Source organism: Spermophilus citellus, assembly GCF_964194105.1.
Source record: "Spermophilus citellus genome assembly, chromosome: 10".
Taxonomy (NCBI): domain Eukaryota; kingdom Metazoa; phylum Chordata; class Mammalia; order Rodentia; family Sciuridae; genus Spermophilus; species Spermophilus citellus.
In genome coordinates, this window is record NC_138197.1 from 111,269,496 (window position 1) to 111,285,249 (window position 15,754).

The 15,754-nt window shown below is 39.9% G+C and overlaps 1 protein-coding gene across 2 annotated transcripts in view; it reads left to right on the top strand.

The window, feature by feature from the left end:
• The window catches only part of PLXNC1 (plexin C1), a 145,224-nt gene that overhangs the window by 45,030 nt on the left and 84,440 nt on the right, over positions 1-15,754 (top strand). For both annotated transcript variants that reach the window (XM_081311525.1, XM_081311524.1), the window contains exon 5: positions 10,321-10,435. In XM_081311525.1, coding sequence (XP_081167651.1) covers positions 10,321-10,435 — 115 coding nt within the window. The remainder of the gene's footprint in view (positions 1-10,320; positions 10,436-15,754) is intronic.

The following is a 15,754-nucleotide window of genomic DNA, read 5'->3' on the forward strand; positions in this document are numbered from 1 at the left end:
AGACCTGAGCATCCTATCTCCAGTCCGTATCTGCACCATCTCTTTAATTGATGCTCTCTGACTTCCAACAAGCACCATTAAGAATACCCCGGTTAGTAAATTCATGTTTTAATGGAATAGATTTATTTTTTAAATGACCTTATCTCAGGCAGTAGGCACTTTCATAAGTATATATTGATTGGTTTTTTTAAAAATTTCTCAGAGGTTTCCACTCGTCCTGTGACCTAGCGTTTGCCCTGTTCCCAGCAGCTCCTCCATGTTGAGCACAATGTTCAGGTCTGCGTTTTGGGAATCTGCCTGTGGGTCTCGGTTTTTGCTTTTGTAACATTTTGTCATGTTTGGATTCTGCTGCATGGAGTGTACACCATTTCTGAAAGGCCAAGGGGGGATTGGATACTGCATTGAGGAGGAGGGGGTTGTGATGTCACTGTTACCTGTTCCATGCTAGGGAAACCAAGGCCCACAAAGCCTGAGGAGCGTGCCCCCAGGGACGCAGGGAGCATATGGGAAAATGGCTTGGAACCCAGATCTTCCTGATTCAAGAGGCTTTATTTTCCCATGTTTATTTCCATGCTGCCTGTTTTTCCTAAATGCCTCCTCTAAGTTCTTCTGTTCATGGTCTGCATTTGGAAACAAAAAAATGCCAAGTTTTAGTATACTCATCACCCACTAAAGAACCACATGGGGCGAAGGCCACAAATCCCTTTTGTGTGAGGGTTTCAGTCTGTGTTTGCTAAATAGCTCCAAGTTTCAAGACAAAGGCTGGTTTTTCTACCACACCAGTTAACAGGCCAACCCAGTGAACGCAAATCAGTGAAACAACTTCTGCCGGTATCGTGGAGACATGGACAGGAATTTAGTCACTTTCAAATTTAGTTCTTAATCCAATTCAGCTAACCCTTGTTGAATACCAGTCATGGGCCAGGCCCTGTACTAGGCTCTGGGGGAAACAAAGATGAATGCAGTTCTGCCCTGGAGACGCTCAGAGGTTAGATGTGGAAAGCAGCCAGGCAATAAATGAGTGCCCTGAGAGCTACTGTTTGGCCCACGAGGAGACCCCAAAGAACTCCTTTGTCCTGAGAGGAAGGAGCACTGTGATTAAGAGTCTTCCAAGAAGGTTGAGCTGTGTCTGCCTTGTGCACAGAAAAGACAGATGGGCATCTGGCCAACCTTACCACTTAAGTCCCTTTCTTGTCGTTACCATTCTGTATTATTGGGCTTATGTCTTCCAAATTGTTGCTTTAAATTCTCTGTTTCACTTGCCCTTATTACAATAACGACTAGTAGCATTTACTGACTCGTTATAACAACTCCAGAAGGTGGAGACTATTATTTGCGTTTCTGTAGATGAAGAACCTGAGACACTAAGAGGGCACTTGGCTTGTTCAAGGTCACCAGCTTGTAAGTGGTGAGGACCAATCTCCCTTGCCCTCACTAGGTTCTATCCGGGCTGATCTGTTTCATCGGTTCCTTGAAGACACTGTGTGTACATGAGCTCAGAGGCTTTGCACATGCTGTTCCTTCTGCCTGGAATGCTCTTCTCACCCCTATTGTTGTGACTACATGGTCTTCACCCTTGACCTCTGAGCTGAAATGCCATGTTTCTTGACCAACCTGACTAAATTAGGTTCCTTCCTACTACATTTTTTGGTTTCTGTAGAAGACTTACCTCAATTTGAAATTAAAGTGATAGTCAGCTTATTTGGGTTTTGTCTGTGTGCTTCCCTAGAATGTAAATGTAAAGTCTTTAGGAAAGAGACCTTAACTGGCTTATACATGTCACGTGTCCCTGGTACCTAGTATAGTGTTTGGCATCAGGTGGGCACACAGTAAATATTTGTTGGGTAAATGACAGGTGAGGTGCTGGACCTTGGTGGGGGGTCATGCCAAGGTGAAAAAGATGGGGCCTCTCCTTGGGAGGAGTTGGAGGCCAGTCAGAGACTCAGGCAGTCTTCTAATGAATGTGCTGTGTCTACTTGGGAGCATGCCTGGAGACTGGGAAGATATGACAAGGGAGGTGACACTGAACTGGCCCTTGAACAAGGAATGCAGTTTCACACGAGTATTGCAGGCCCTCAGGAATTCCAGGCAGTGGGAGCATCACATGCTTGGAAGGTCTGACATGTTTGCACTGCAGTGTTTATCAAATGCCTGCTCTCTGCCAGGTAGCGTGTAGATATCAGAGATCCGTGTGTTTAGGGGTTTTCTGTCTAGGCCAAGTGGCAGACTTATCAGCCCACTATTACCCAGAGGTGAGTTTGCAAAGGAAGGCAGGGGCCAGAGCATACTGGGGTAAAGAGAGGAAGGTGGAGACGCGTGCTGTGACTCTGAGGCGTGAAAGGCTCATAGGTAAGGGGTTTGGTGCAAGTCAAGGGTGCCACTGGAGATTGCTAAGCATGGAGTGATATGATTAGCTGTGTGCTTGAGGATTATATGGTGGGGGTGGAGACTGATTAGAGGCACTGGAGGCTGGGAGGTAATGGGTGAGATGGAATGCAGAGGATAGATGCTTAGAATTAACAAGCCATGATCAGTTGGGTATGAGAGTTACCCAACTCAATTAGCCAAAAAAAAAAAAAAAAAAGCACCAAGTTTTCAAACTTGTCCTGTCACATGGACTGATGCTCATTAAACAAAATTGGGCAGTGTTTCCTAATGTGTGTGACTAGAAATTTTACTTCCTCAAAACAACTCTCCATAAGAGTTTGAAGATGGTGCCTCATTCTTGCTTTGCAAAATCACAGGACATAGTTAAGCCTCCCAGGAGACCTGCAGCAGAGAAACTTATTTAATTTTTTGCAGTTTGAAAAACAATGTGCTGGCAACTCCATTCCCAGCACAACAGTGTTGTGGGTGGAGCCTAAGGGGAGGTGCTTAGGTCAGAAGGGCTCCACCTTCCCAAGTGAATGGATGGCAATGATCAAAGGCTTGAGACTGAGAGTTCAAGTTCTTGCTCTCTTGCACAAGTGTGCTGTCTCTTGCCCTTCTGTCTTCCACCATGGGATGATGCAGCAAGAAGGGTGTTGACAGGTGTGGACCCACACCTCTAGAACTGTAAGAAATAAAGCTGTTCTTTGTAGATTGCCCAGTTTGTGGCATTCTGTCATAGCGGCACAAAACAGACTAAGGCTGAAGGACTCAGACAATGTTATTCATTGCAAGAGGCAATATGGGGTAGATAAGAACATGGACTTGGAAATTGCAATGCCTGGGTTTTTATCTCAGCTTCTCCCTTTACTAACTCTGTGACCTCAGGAGAGCAATATGGATCTTCCTATGCCTCAGTTTCCCCTATCTGTAAAGCAGGGACAATTATAGTAGCTACTTCATAGGTTTGTTGTGAAGAATAAATGAATAAAATCATGTGAAAAGACATTGCGTGGAGTGTTAGATGTTTCTGCTTTAAAAAAAAATCTTAAATTGTCTTTGTTATTAGCATAATTGTATCATGTAGACTGACTTACGGTTCCAGCGATGAAGATGCAATTTTTCAGCTCTCCTAGCAAGTTATTTTGGTCTTGTATTTTGGCATTCCCCTTTCCTGATTCTGGGGATCTTTAATTCAGAGTTTATTTTGTCACAGTGACTTCCTGTTCTCTTTCATTCTGTGGAATTTGGTTTCTTCATCTCGTAGATTGGCAATTGTAATGAGAAGTCCCCCAATTTTAGAGGCCACCTGATTCCTCCCTTTCCTAAAGATGCAGACATCTGTTTCATATCACTTAGCAAAAGACCTTGGGATGCTCTCCTAGTGAAACCATCCTCCAGCGTGGACCCCATTCCCTGCAAGAGGGAGAAGCTGAATGGTTTCCTCATTAAAAGTTTTCTGATGTTATATCGGTGAAAAATCTTCGGAATAGGTCACACTCACCCCCACATTCAAGCCAATTACCTGATGTTTAGTTATCAGATTCCTTCAGGGACCGTCTGCTCCTGGTGAACAATTGGATTAGAGGATGCTGATGGAATTCTAGTGGCAGGAAGTAGAAGTTACATTTCTGAGTTCAGAGTTTCTATTTCAAGGTTGAGTAAGTGGTAAATTTTTACTGAAGAGATTCTAGCCTAATAGAGTCAGATTCTCAAGGTCCCCCAAGCCCAGCTCATGGGCATTTCACCTGCCTGAAGCTTCAGCCCCTTTCCAAGGTGGGTCTCCCTGTCCTTTTTGGTTGGCATGAAAACAATTAATAATTTAAGCCATGCCCATTAAAAAATAGAAATGCCATATAAATACAATACAGTAATAATAAATTTAAAAGTCGATCCATCTGGGCACCGTTCCCAGACTACCAGCTGAGCAGAAACACAAATAAGTAAAGAAGAGGAAAAACTGCTATATAATGCAGATGACTGCAAACTCGTTGTTTTCTGCTACTCTTTTATTGCAAATATATAGTATTGAAGCTACATTATGGATAAACAGGTTTTGTGGCCTAACCTGGAAACCTAATCACTGTTGATAATGTTATTTCTATGGGGGAAAATATATTCTATATTGTAAACAGATGGTTTACCAGCAATCTCTTTTTTGGAGCACAATGGATTTATAAGTCTGGGGCTGCCTGGAATTTTAACCTCTAGCTGGAGGGTTTTGTGTTACCAGTGATGGATGTAAATGTAAAGCCTCTTAGAATCCTTGCCTCTGGGTTTCCCTCCCAGAGCCTTGCCACCCTCTTCATTCCCAGAGGTTTCTTTCTCCCTCTCTGTTCTCTGGTCCTGTGGCCCCTCCATCCCTATCTCTTCCTAGCCAAGCCCCACCCTCCAGTTACAGGAAGCCAGTGGGAAGTCTGATTATCTTTAATTTGATTAAATGGTGGTCAGGGTTCATAGGAAGCCAGGCAGCCAGGTGGCCAAGTATGTGGTTCTGAAGTCAGACTTGTGCAGCGTGACAGCTGAGTTCCAAGTGACCTGGGCCTGTTACTGTATGTCTCTGAGCCTCTGTTCTCATGTTATGTGAGAACTAATTGTAAATAGGACAGTGCCAGTTATAGAGAAATATTCCCTCGGTGCCATTGTTTGGTGGGGTAGTTACTCGGGGATATTACGAGTCACAGATTTCCACGTACACAGGAGACAAATTCACTCTATGAAAATACTCTCTGATTTTCACACAGCAAACATAGAAACAAGGGTCTGGAACCTCCCTGACCAGCATCTGGGACCTGTATGTGTTTGGAACATTCTTTTTTTCTGAGTTGGGAATGGGGGAGGGGAAGATTCATGTCCTTTTATAGTTGAGTGATAATATCAAACCATTATTATTTTGAATAAATTGATCTCCACAGCAGGTTTTATAGCCAACTCTTCATAGGGACAGCCCTGCTTAAATAGTTTCATGCACTTATTTCCCCATGAAGTATTTTTTACCAGGTGAAAGCTTTTTTGTTTCTAAGTTAAATTTTGTTTGTTTGTTATTTCTTCTTTTCTTTGCATTTAGGCAGGTTCTCTTTTTTAGTTTGGAAATGGGCTCATGTCTACTTATTGACTCTTATCATGTCGGCATGAGATCTAGCCAGAAATAGGAACTAGAAAAATAAAATATCCAGTGGAATCCTAGGGCTTTTGGAGAGATCCTGCTATGACTTAAATATATCCCACAGAATGTGTGTTGGAAACTTAAACTCCAGTGCAACTGTGTTGGGGGTGGGGCCTCATGGGAGGCACTAGGTAGGAGGACTCCCCCCTCATGATGGGACTGAGGCTGGAGTTTGATCTTCACCCTTCCCTCTCTTGCCCTTCCACCTTCCACCATGGGATGATGCAGTAAGAAGGTCCTTGCCAGCTGCAGCCCCCCTCAACTTTGGACTTCCCAAGCTCCAGAACTATAAGAAAGAAATCTCTGTTTTGTACAAATTACCCAGTGTTACCTGGAATTCTGTTGTAAAAGCACAAAATGAACTAAGACAGCCAGGTGTGGTGGGACATGCCTGCAATCCCACGTACTCTGGAGGCTGAGGCAGGAGGATTATGAGTTTGAGGCCAGCCTCAGCAATTTAGCAAGACTATGTCTCAAAATATAAAATCAAAAGGACTGGGGGTGTAGCTCAGTGGTGGAGCACTGAGGGCTGTTGTCCGTAACAAATGCCTGAACATATGGGAGTGGCTTTGGAACTGGGTCATGGGTAGAGGCTGGAAATATTTGGAAGAGTAGATTCAAAAAAGCCTAGTTGTCATGTCTGTCTTAAGCCTGTCTCATTGCTGTTTTGGAATCTTTTAGAGGCATGTAACTTATTTAATTTCACAGGCTCATGGCTGGAGAGGAGTCTGCCTTAAGATGAATTATGCCTTGGGTCTCACCCATATTTGATTTAGATGAGTCTCTGGACTTAAGACTTTTAAATTGGTGCTGGAATGAGTTAAGAATTAGGGGTTATTGGCATGGAATGAATGTCTTTTGCATGTGAGAAGGTTGTAGTTTGGGGAGGCTAGACATAGAACATTCTAGTTTGAATGTGCTCCCCCGAAAGCATGTGGAAACTGAAACCCCAGTGCAACAATATTGGGAGTTGGTACCTTGATGAATGGATCAATGTCACTTACAAAAGTAAAGGACTTGAGGCTATGATTTTCATCTCTTGCCCTCACTCTCTCTCACCCTCCCATATTCTGCCATGGGGTGATAGAGCAAGAAGGCTATTACCAGTTCTAGGAGTCTTGACCTTGAACTTCCCAGCCTCCAGAACTGCAAGAAATAAATCTCTATTCTTTATAAATTACACCATCTCAGGTATTCTGTTATAGCAACACAAAGCATAATAAGACAGATCCTCAGGAGAGGTTAGGGCAAAAGTAATAGCATAAGCAAAGAAAACAAAAATATCTCCACCATTTTTTTCCCCAAAACCTACCCATGCTACTCCGAATCCAATTTCTGTCCTATCCAGGGCCTAAAGAAATTGAAATGAAACCAGTGGAGAAATCAGCCCATCTGAGAGTGCCTCACCGAGGGCTCAGCCTCACCAAGAGTCATGTCTGACAATGAGAATTTAATTGTCTTTGGGCAGTGGCTTCAGAGTTTATGTGCCTGACCATTGCATTTGTGGATATGCAGGACTGAGAGTGATAGCTTTCGAAAGGAATTATTTCAAAGTACTTGGGCTTGTTTACTAAAACGTGGGAGCTATAAGATCTGCTCTCCCTCCTCAAGAAATGTGAACGTGTGGGGAATGTGCTGTCGTGAAGACTTTACAATCTGCAGTGTTTGAGGAGTAATAAGATGCTGTTGTTGGTTGACCATCTGGTTATACGTTCTTGGTGTCATGGTTTGCTTTGCTTTTCAATTTTTAATTTTTTCTAACTGGTAAGAGGCAAGGAATGGGCATTTAGAAATCTCAGAGGCATCCTTTTTTATGTAAATAAGGAATTTATATTTAGGTACTTAGCATGGTTTGATTTTGTTTTACAAAATTGGATATGAAAGGTTCATTATATATTCTTTTCCCTTTATTTTTTTTAATAAGTTGTTTTTCAGTTGTAGATGGACACAATACCTTTATTCTTTTTATTTTTATGTGATGCTGAGGATCGAACCCATGACCTCACACGTGCAAGGCAAGTGCTCTACCATTGAACTGCAATCCCAGCCTTCCCCTTTATTTTTATATATGTTTTAAAAAATAGGGCTGGGGTTGTGGCTCAGTGGTAGAGCACTTGCCTAGCACATGCATAAAAATAAATAAATAAAATAAAGGTTTTATGTTCAACTTTACCTAGAAAATAAATATTAAAATAAAATAAACCAGGGCTGGGGTTGTAGCTCAGTGGTAGTATGCTTGCCTAGTATGGGTAAGGCACTAGGTTTGACTCTCAGCACCATATATAAATTAATAAAGGTCCATTGACAACTAAAAAAATATTTAGAAATAATCTGATTCTCAGATTCAAACTTTTAGCTGATGTTAAACATACTCCTTTTACCATAAAGAGGAGTCAGATATAAATCAAAACTCTAGAAATAAAAAATAAAAAGAATCACCAATTGAAAGGACCTATAGAGATTTCATATTTCCTCTACTCATTCAAAAATATTTATTGAAACTCTAGTATTTGCATATCATGCTGCCAGACCCTGAGGGATCTGCTGAGGAAATAGAAAAGGTTTTCACCCTTCCTTTGGGGAGCTAAGTGCCCTACTTTGGAAGAGATGACATAGACATATGAAATAGTTAAGTTGTAATTCGAGGCAGCATATGATTAAATACCAAAACGTGTGGTTCCGACCAGAATTGCTATAGGAGTTCAGAAAACGGAGTGATAACTCAGTGGCACTATAGTTTCCTGCCTACAAATTGGCAAATCGCAGCACTATTTGTATGAAATATTTTACACTTGTTTTTTTGGCAGCCTTAGGCCTTGACTCCCAGGCAGCATTAAGAGCCTACAAAAAAAAATATTTGTACTCCAGTCTCTCTAGAATTAGCTTTAGGGTTTTGGTTTTGTTTTGTTTTGTTTTTTTTTTTTTTGTCTTTTTTGTTTTTTTTTGGTTGTTGTTTTTTTCTTCCTTGGAGGTAGAGGAAGAGCCATCTACAAACCAGAGTGCCCATGAGAGGCAGGGAGTTTTTTGATAGTCATGATCTCTTTTAGACACAAATAAGGAAGCCACCTCGTCATTCTGTTTCAATGCAGCAGTACCTCGTTCCTGTGCTGCAAACTCTCCCTGACATTGAGAGACGGTTTAATTTGAACTTAATGTCCGTGACGGACGAGCAAGCCATCAAGGGTCAGATAAATTTATGGCTTTGGAGAACTGCTAATGAAAATCCCTTTTGGTAATGATGTTGGAGTAGGAACCGACCCAGAGGTAGGGGGAATTGGGACACAGATGTGCTCCTGGGAGTGGGGTTCCCCAAAATGTCAGAAGACGACATTCTAACCTACTGTGCTCAAGTGTGATGTTTAGTGAAACTCACTGACTTCCTGTTCTATTTTTGCCATATTCAAATTAGCTCAGAGCTCAAACCTGAAGCAACGAAGCCTAAATTTTTAAGAATCAGAGAGAGAGAAGAGGAAGAAGAAGAAAATAAAATTGTTTTGAAGTCAGATACACTCTTTGGCCCATCTGAGCCTCATTCCCTTCAGATCCACTCAAGAATTTCCCAGAAATGAATATAGTCATTCCTTTGGTTGCTTTTTAGTCTCACCATTCATGTGTTGTTGTTAGTTGTTTTTTTTTTTTAAACTTCCAGCTGAGTTTGGTGGCCCACACCTATAATTCCAGCGATTTGAGAAGCTGAGGCAGGAAGATTGCAAGTTCAAGGCCAGCCTCAGCAATTTATCGAGGCCCTAAGCAACTTAGTAAGACTCTGTCTCAAAAAATGTAAGAAGAAAAGAGGCTGAAGGTGTAGCTCAGTGGTTCAAAAAAGAACAAAACTCCTTGTCCTTGGTTCACCAGCTCTTCATTTTAACCTTTGACCTTGAGGTGGATTACACATCAGAAATGTGTTATTGTTTCTTTGATACTTTTCAGTGGAATATCTCTGCCACTTGAAGACTAGATGGCACTCGCTGTTCATTCTCATTGTTGGGTTGGTGGCCCATCTGGTGAGATAGAGATTTTCCCCAAGCTAGTGTGACCTATAGTGACCTACACACCAGGCAAGCGAGTGATTTCCCTTCTCAGCTTCTGAGCATCTGTGTATCAAAGTAGTTGGCCGTGGCCTCAACTTGAGACTTCTTTGGGTCATCGTCTGAGGCTGACCTGGAAAAGTGGCCCTGAAAAATGTTTCACCCATATCTTTTAAGATAACTTGGTATCCGTCTAAACAAATGTTATGTAGCAGATGGTTGTGCAATGTCTTATCAAATTCTTGGGCAGACTCTGCCCTTGAAATATTTTTATTTAATTATCATCCTACAAAGCACAAAATAGTAGCTTTATTGTTTTTTTTCCTAAACACAGCACAAATTGCCCAATAAGTGGAATAGGGAGACATTCTGGGAATGAACTGCAAAGCTAAAATTTATACAATGTGCAAACCCTTTCTCGGGCTTCTCTTTGATAGGTATTTCTAAAAAGGAACTCTTTATTTCAGAATCTGAGAATGGATGTGCTTTGGATGTATTTGGCAATGTCAACTTGAGAGATGGCTCAGGAGTCTAAGTTCAACGTATTGTCGACATTTGTTCTCTACTCCTAGACATGATGGGGGGAAAAAAAACGCTGTTTTCTTGTTGCTTTTCATGATTTTAGCATCATGTTCCTATTCTAGCTTAAATCAATAATCCACTGTACAAAGCATTTTGTACTGAAGCCAAGTATGAGAAAGTTGTAACTAATGCATGTATGGGGGTGCTGTCTTGATGTGTCTTTTTTGTTTGTTTTAGGTGTACTTTTCAAGAAGATTGTGTCAATTCAGGGCAGTCAGAAAACTGGCTGGATGTTTCCTATGGAGCTAAGAAATGTCCTAAAATTCAGATAATTCGAAGCAGCAGAGATAAGGTAAGAGGAAAGATTTTAATTTGTTTACTTCTATAGTATTGCCTCATTTTGCATAAGAGATGCTAACTTCCTTCTGAGCTTAAAATATCTATTAATGAAATATGAGTCCATTTATTTTATCTATGAATTCTGAGTGTCTGCCAATGCCACCACTCTGCAAGGTGCTAGGAGTACAGAAATAACCAGGTCACTTCCTGGTCCTGCTCACATGGAGCGTGTCATCTTGAGGAGCTACATAAAGATGACCTTCTATAACTGAATGTAAAGAAAAGATAGACTTCTTTATTGGGAGGTGAGGGGAAGAGATATAGGGAATTGAACCTAGGGGCACTTAACCACTGGGCAGTTCTTGATGAACTGCTAAGTGCTCACTGAATTGTTGAGGTTGGCTTTGAACTTGCAATCCTCCTGCCTCAGCCTCCAGAGTCACTGGGATTATAGGCATGCACCATCTGTCCTTTCTTTTTTTATTTTAAGACAGTCTCATTACGTTGCCCAGGCTAACCTTGAACTTGAGGTCCTCCTGACTCAGCCTTCCAGTCTCTGGGGTCACAGATGTGCACCACTAAGCCCTGCATAAAGATGGATTTTCAATGTAGTAGAATTACATCTCAATTTTAAAGCATAGAGAAATTAAGTTCAGACTTATGGTCCACAAGATTCCTTACATGTGGCTGCACTGTAGAATTTATCTTTGCTCTGCGGTTCCTCATCCTAATGTGTCCAGGCTTCTCCTAGCAACTCTCCTATCAACATGGCCTCAAGCAATGTCATAGAGATGGAAAGAGAACCAATGTGGGCAGGGACCGTTGCAAGCAAGCGAGGTCCCTTGGAAAGCCAGGGCTCCCATCACGGGATGTAAGAAAAAAAGCCATGAGCATATTCAAGCTTTTTCTGATGCACATACCAGCCCTGCCCTGTGGGAAAATGGAATTCCTCCCCGGCAATCTCAGTGGTGCTGCAAGGAGACATTTTCTCCCTAATTATGGCTCTTGTGTTATGAATAATTGTACAGAGTCCCCATCAGCAGCCAGTTGACCTGTCTGTTGCACCGATGTGTTTTATTTGAATGTCACATTAACAAGGAAATGGGCCACTTTCCCTTTTCCCTTACACTTTGCCATTTCAAATAGCAAGAACCATACCACTTAAGATGATTTAACATTTAATCAAGGGGAGCCAGAACATTTAATGAGTGATAAATAATAAAAGAATCAAGCTTTCAAGTCATAACTGATCAGAACTCATGGATTTAAAGTTATTTGGTTGTTGTCACTTTCTGTTGTCTTGGGCCAGGGCCTTCCTATGAGCTCTCCCTGCCCTGAGTCAAAGATAAATAAATTCAGTATAAAAGATGCTTAGGTAACTGGATGTAGTGGTGCACGCCTGTAATCCCAGCAACTTGGGAGGCTGAGGCAGGAGGATTGCAAGTTCAAAACCAGCCTCAAGCAATTTAGCAAGATCCTAAGCAACTTGACCCTGTCTCAAAAATAAAAAATAAAAAGAACTGGGGATGTAGCTTAGTAGTAAAGTGCCCCTAGGTTCATTCCATGGAATCAAAATGCATGGGTGCGCGCGCACACACACACACACACACACACACACACACACACATGCATTCTTAGGTATTCTCATGTAGGTATAGTCAAATTTTATTTCTCTTATTAATCTGAAAAACAGCTAACTTTGGTGCTAACAGAGAATGGTAGAAAAAACCATGATCCTGGAATATACTCAGGCCTCTGATAAGTGGTTAAGAGTTTGCAAGAATTTTTTCTTTTGTCATTAAAAAAACGTTAAGGGCAACACTTCAGTCCAGTGTAGTGGGAAGAAGTAGTCGGTCAGTGCTGTTTATGTAATTTGCTACCTATCTGTGGTTCCCTGGTATAAACTAACCATTTATATCTAGCCTGGGATGTTTCAAAAAAAATAATTAGCACCCAAACAACCACTAGAGCTTTCTTTCCTGATCCTCATCGTCTTCCCACAAAGCACTTCCCCTCACCAGCTCACCACTACTCTCCAGGTGAAGGAAAGAAGAATTTAGTAATTTGAGTAAAGTTTGTTTTTTTTTTAAAACCAGCATGGAAACTTTCATCATTATGGAAACTAATCCCTGGTGTTGGGGATTAAACCCAGAGCCTCACACATTGCCAGGGAAGCACCACACTATGAACTACACCCCAGCTCTGGACTGATTCTTTTAATAAGGTTGAAAAGGCATCTGATTCCATATCTCTCTCTCTCTTTGTTGTTTTTTTTTGTTTTGTTTTAGGTTTTTTTGTGTGTGTATGTGCTGCTGGGGATTGAACTCAGGGTTTTGTGCGTGTGAGGCAAGCACTCTACCACCTGAGCTATATCCACAGCCCATGATTCCATCTCTTGATCACATTATTGCAAGATATTTTCTGCCCTTATGGCCATTAGTGACTTACCTGAAAGTCTCAGCTCTTTGTTTAAATAATACAAATTCCATGACCTACCGAGATGGCAGTCTGAGGTGGACCCTGCTTCCATCTATGGGCTCAATTCAGAGTATTTGCTAACTGCTCATGATACACCAGGAGGACATTCTAGTACCTTTGTAGGTACAGAAAAACCTTCATATAATGCAAAACCTCTTTTCACAAGAAGCTTTGTTTCTTTGCATAAAGCAACTAGAAAATAGTATATCCTCATCCTCACCATGGAATCCACATTAAAAAGAAATATTCAGAGCAATTTCGGTTAGTGTAGGAGGGATTTTCTCTGAGGTTTTGTTGAGTAAAAACAGCAAGATGCAGACAGGTTTGCATAGCATGATCTGATATTGATCTAAAAAAGTCCCTATATGTGTTTATACATGTCTCTATATGATTGTTTGCACATATAGAAAAGTATGAAAGAATTCCTACACCATTATAAGCCCGGGCTCCCCTGGTGGAATGACTGATGTGGTAGGGAGGGAAGGCAGAGACACGTAAAAAAAGAAAACAAATGAAAACCTCACCCACACAAATGCAAAAAGGGATGTATGACATGATCCCATTTCAGCAGTTATGTCTGCATTTTGTAAAGAGATGTTAAAATTCAATAAAAATAATTTGTACTAATAAAGATATAAAAAAGATGCAATAAAAGTATTTCTCACAAAACAACATGGTTGGTAAAGGAGAGACACTAGAAATACTCTTTTACTAATCTGAACTGAAACAAAAAAATTCCATCATTACCAATACTACCAACATTGCTTTAAAAGTTCTGTTCCATCATATTACAAGAAACAAATAAGAGAAATAATTACTGCAATGCAATATAGAAAAATAGTATTTGCTAATCTTAAGTGCTTGAGTACCTTCAAAACCTAAATATGTAAATTTTAAAAATTATTCAAATGAATAAAATTTAAATGAGGTGCCAACTGTTTAATAAATACTCAAGCGGTAGCGCGCTCGCCTGGCATGCGTGCAGCCCGGGTTCGATCCTCAGCACCACATACAAACAAAGATGTTGTGTCTGCCGAAAACTAAAAAATAAATATTAAAAAAAATTCTCTCTCTCTCCCCTCTCTCACTCTCTCTTTAAAAAAAAAAAAATACTCAAATATCAAAACCATACTACCTGTGGGGGTAAAACAAACTTTTAACTTCAATTAATAAAAAGTCCCACTCATGAAAACAATAGAATATTCAGGCATAAATTTAAAGAGCATTGTACATATCCTTTATTTTAAAATTATTATTGCTAGGAGATACGTATTGGGGAGAGCTACCAAAAATAGTGCTTTGCAGAATCTTAAACCATTCTTTCTGATAGTAATTAGATAGCAGAACATTGTCTATTGAGGCTATTTATAATCCATCATTATGGAAACTTATCCATTTAAAATATAATCATGCTGGGCACAGTAGTGCATGCCTATAATCCCAGTGCTCAGGTGGCTGAGGCAGGAGGATCTCAAGTTTAAAGCCAACCTCAGCAACAGCGAGGCACTAAGCAACTCAGTGAGATCCTGTCTCTAAATAAAATACAACATAGGGCTGGAAATGTAGCTCAATGATTGAGTGCCCCTGAGTTCATTCCCCGGTAGCCTAAATAAGTAAGTAAGTAAATAAATAAATAAATAATCATAAGTAAAACATTTTTTTGGAACATATGAAAAATGTCTTGAATATATTCATAAACATTCTCTTTTCTAGTGGAGCAATATCATAAAATGTCATTTTTTCTGATATTATTTTCAATATTTCAGAATCCTGTGAAATATGAGTGGCATTTTCTTAAAATTAACATAATATTCATCTGGAATAATATGAACTGATCAGGAATATAATAAAGATATTCATTTTGGAAATACATTTTGGAAAAAGAAGCTTATTTAGTTGAGACCATTCCCTATGAGATTGTAAACATATATGTTGTGCATATATATTGCATGATATATTATATGTAGTATATTATTTAAAGTCAGAACAATCCATGTTCTGATTTAAAAATAGTGGTATAGAACGTAGCTCATAAATAAATGTAAGAATTTTAAAGATCAGATATTGTAAAACAAGAGAAGGCAAAATAATTATTTTATAGAAGTAGAGGAAAGGGACCAGGGGGGAGGAAAAGGGAAATCCTGGGAAATGATATTGGCCAGATTATATTGTTATATTGTGTGCATGTATGAGTATGTAACAACACATTCCACCACTATATACAACTATAATGCACCAATAAAAATATAGGAAAAGAGAATTACTTTATAGAAAGTGTCGAAATAATTGCTTTTACTCTGGAAGCATAATTTAATTCATATTTTACATTAAATATAAAAAATAAATTGTAGGCTGATTAAGGAATTTATAAAAAGATAACTCGTAGAAGAACTAACAAAAAAGGAACTGAACATCAGATAATTTGAAAGTATGATAATTTTCTTAGCTCTGAAGCAATCTAGTACTTAATAACAAAAGAAAAATACTCATAAACTTGATTCCTTTTTAACAAAATCTATATAAAGAAAACTGAGTTAACTGAAGCACACACTTCAGGAAAATATTTGCCACCAAAAAAATATTAATTGCAAGATAATAAAGCTAGGAAAAATTAAGAAAAACATCATGCACCAACAAGTAAGTGGGTGAAAACGTATATTGTCACAAGAGGAGGGATTCAGAGAAGTAGATACAAATATGGAAATATGTTCAACCTCACTAGTTATAAAATAAATACAAATTAAAGCAATAATAAGTTATGCTAACACCCACTGTTGGTGATGCCAATTAGCACAACCTTTTTGGAAAGCAATTTGGCAGCAGTGTGCTTCAAAAGTCATAAATATATTCATTC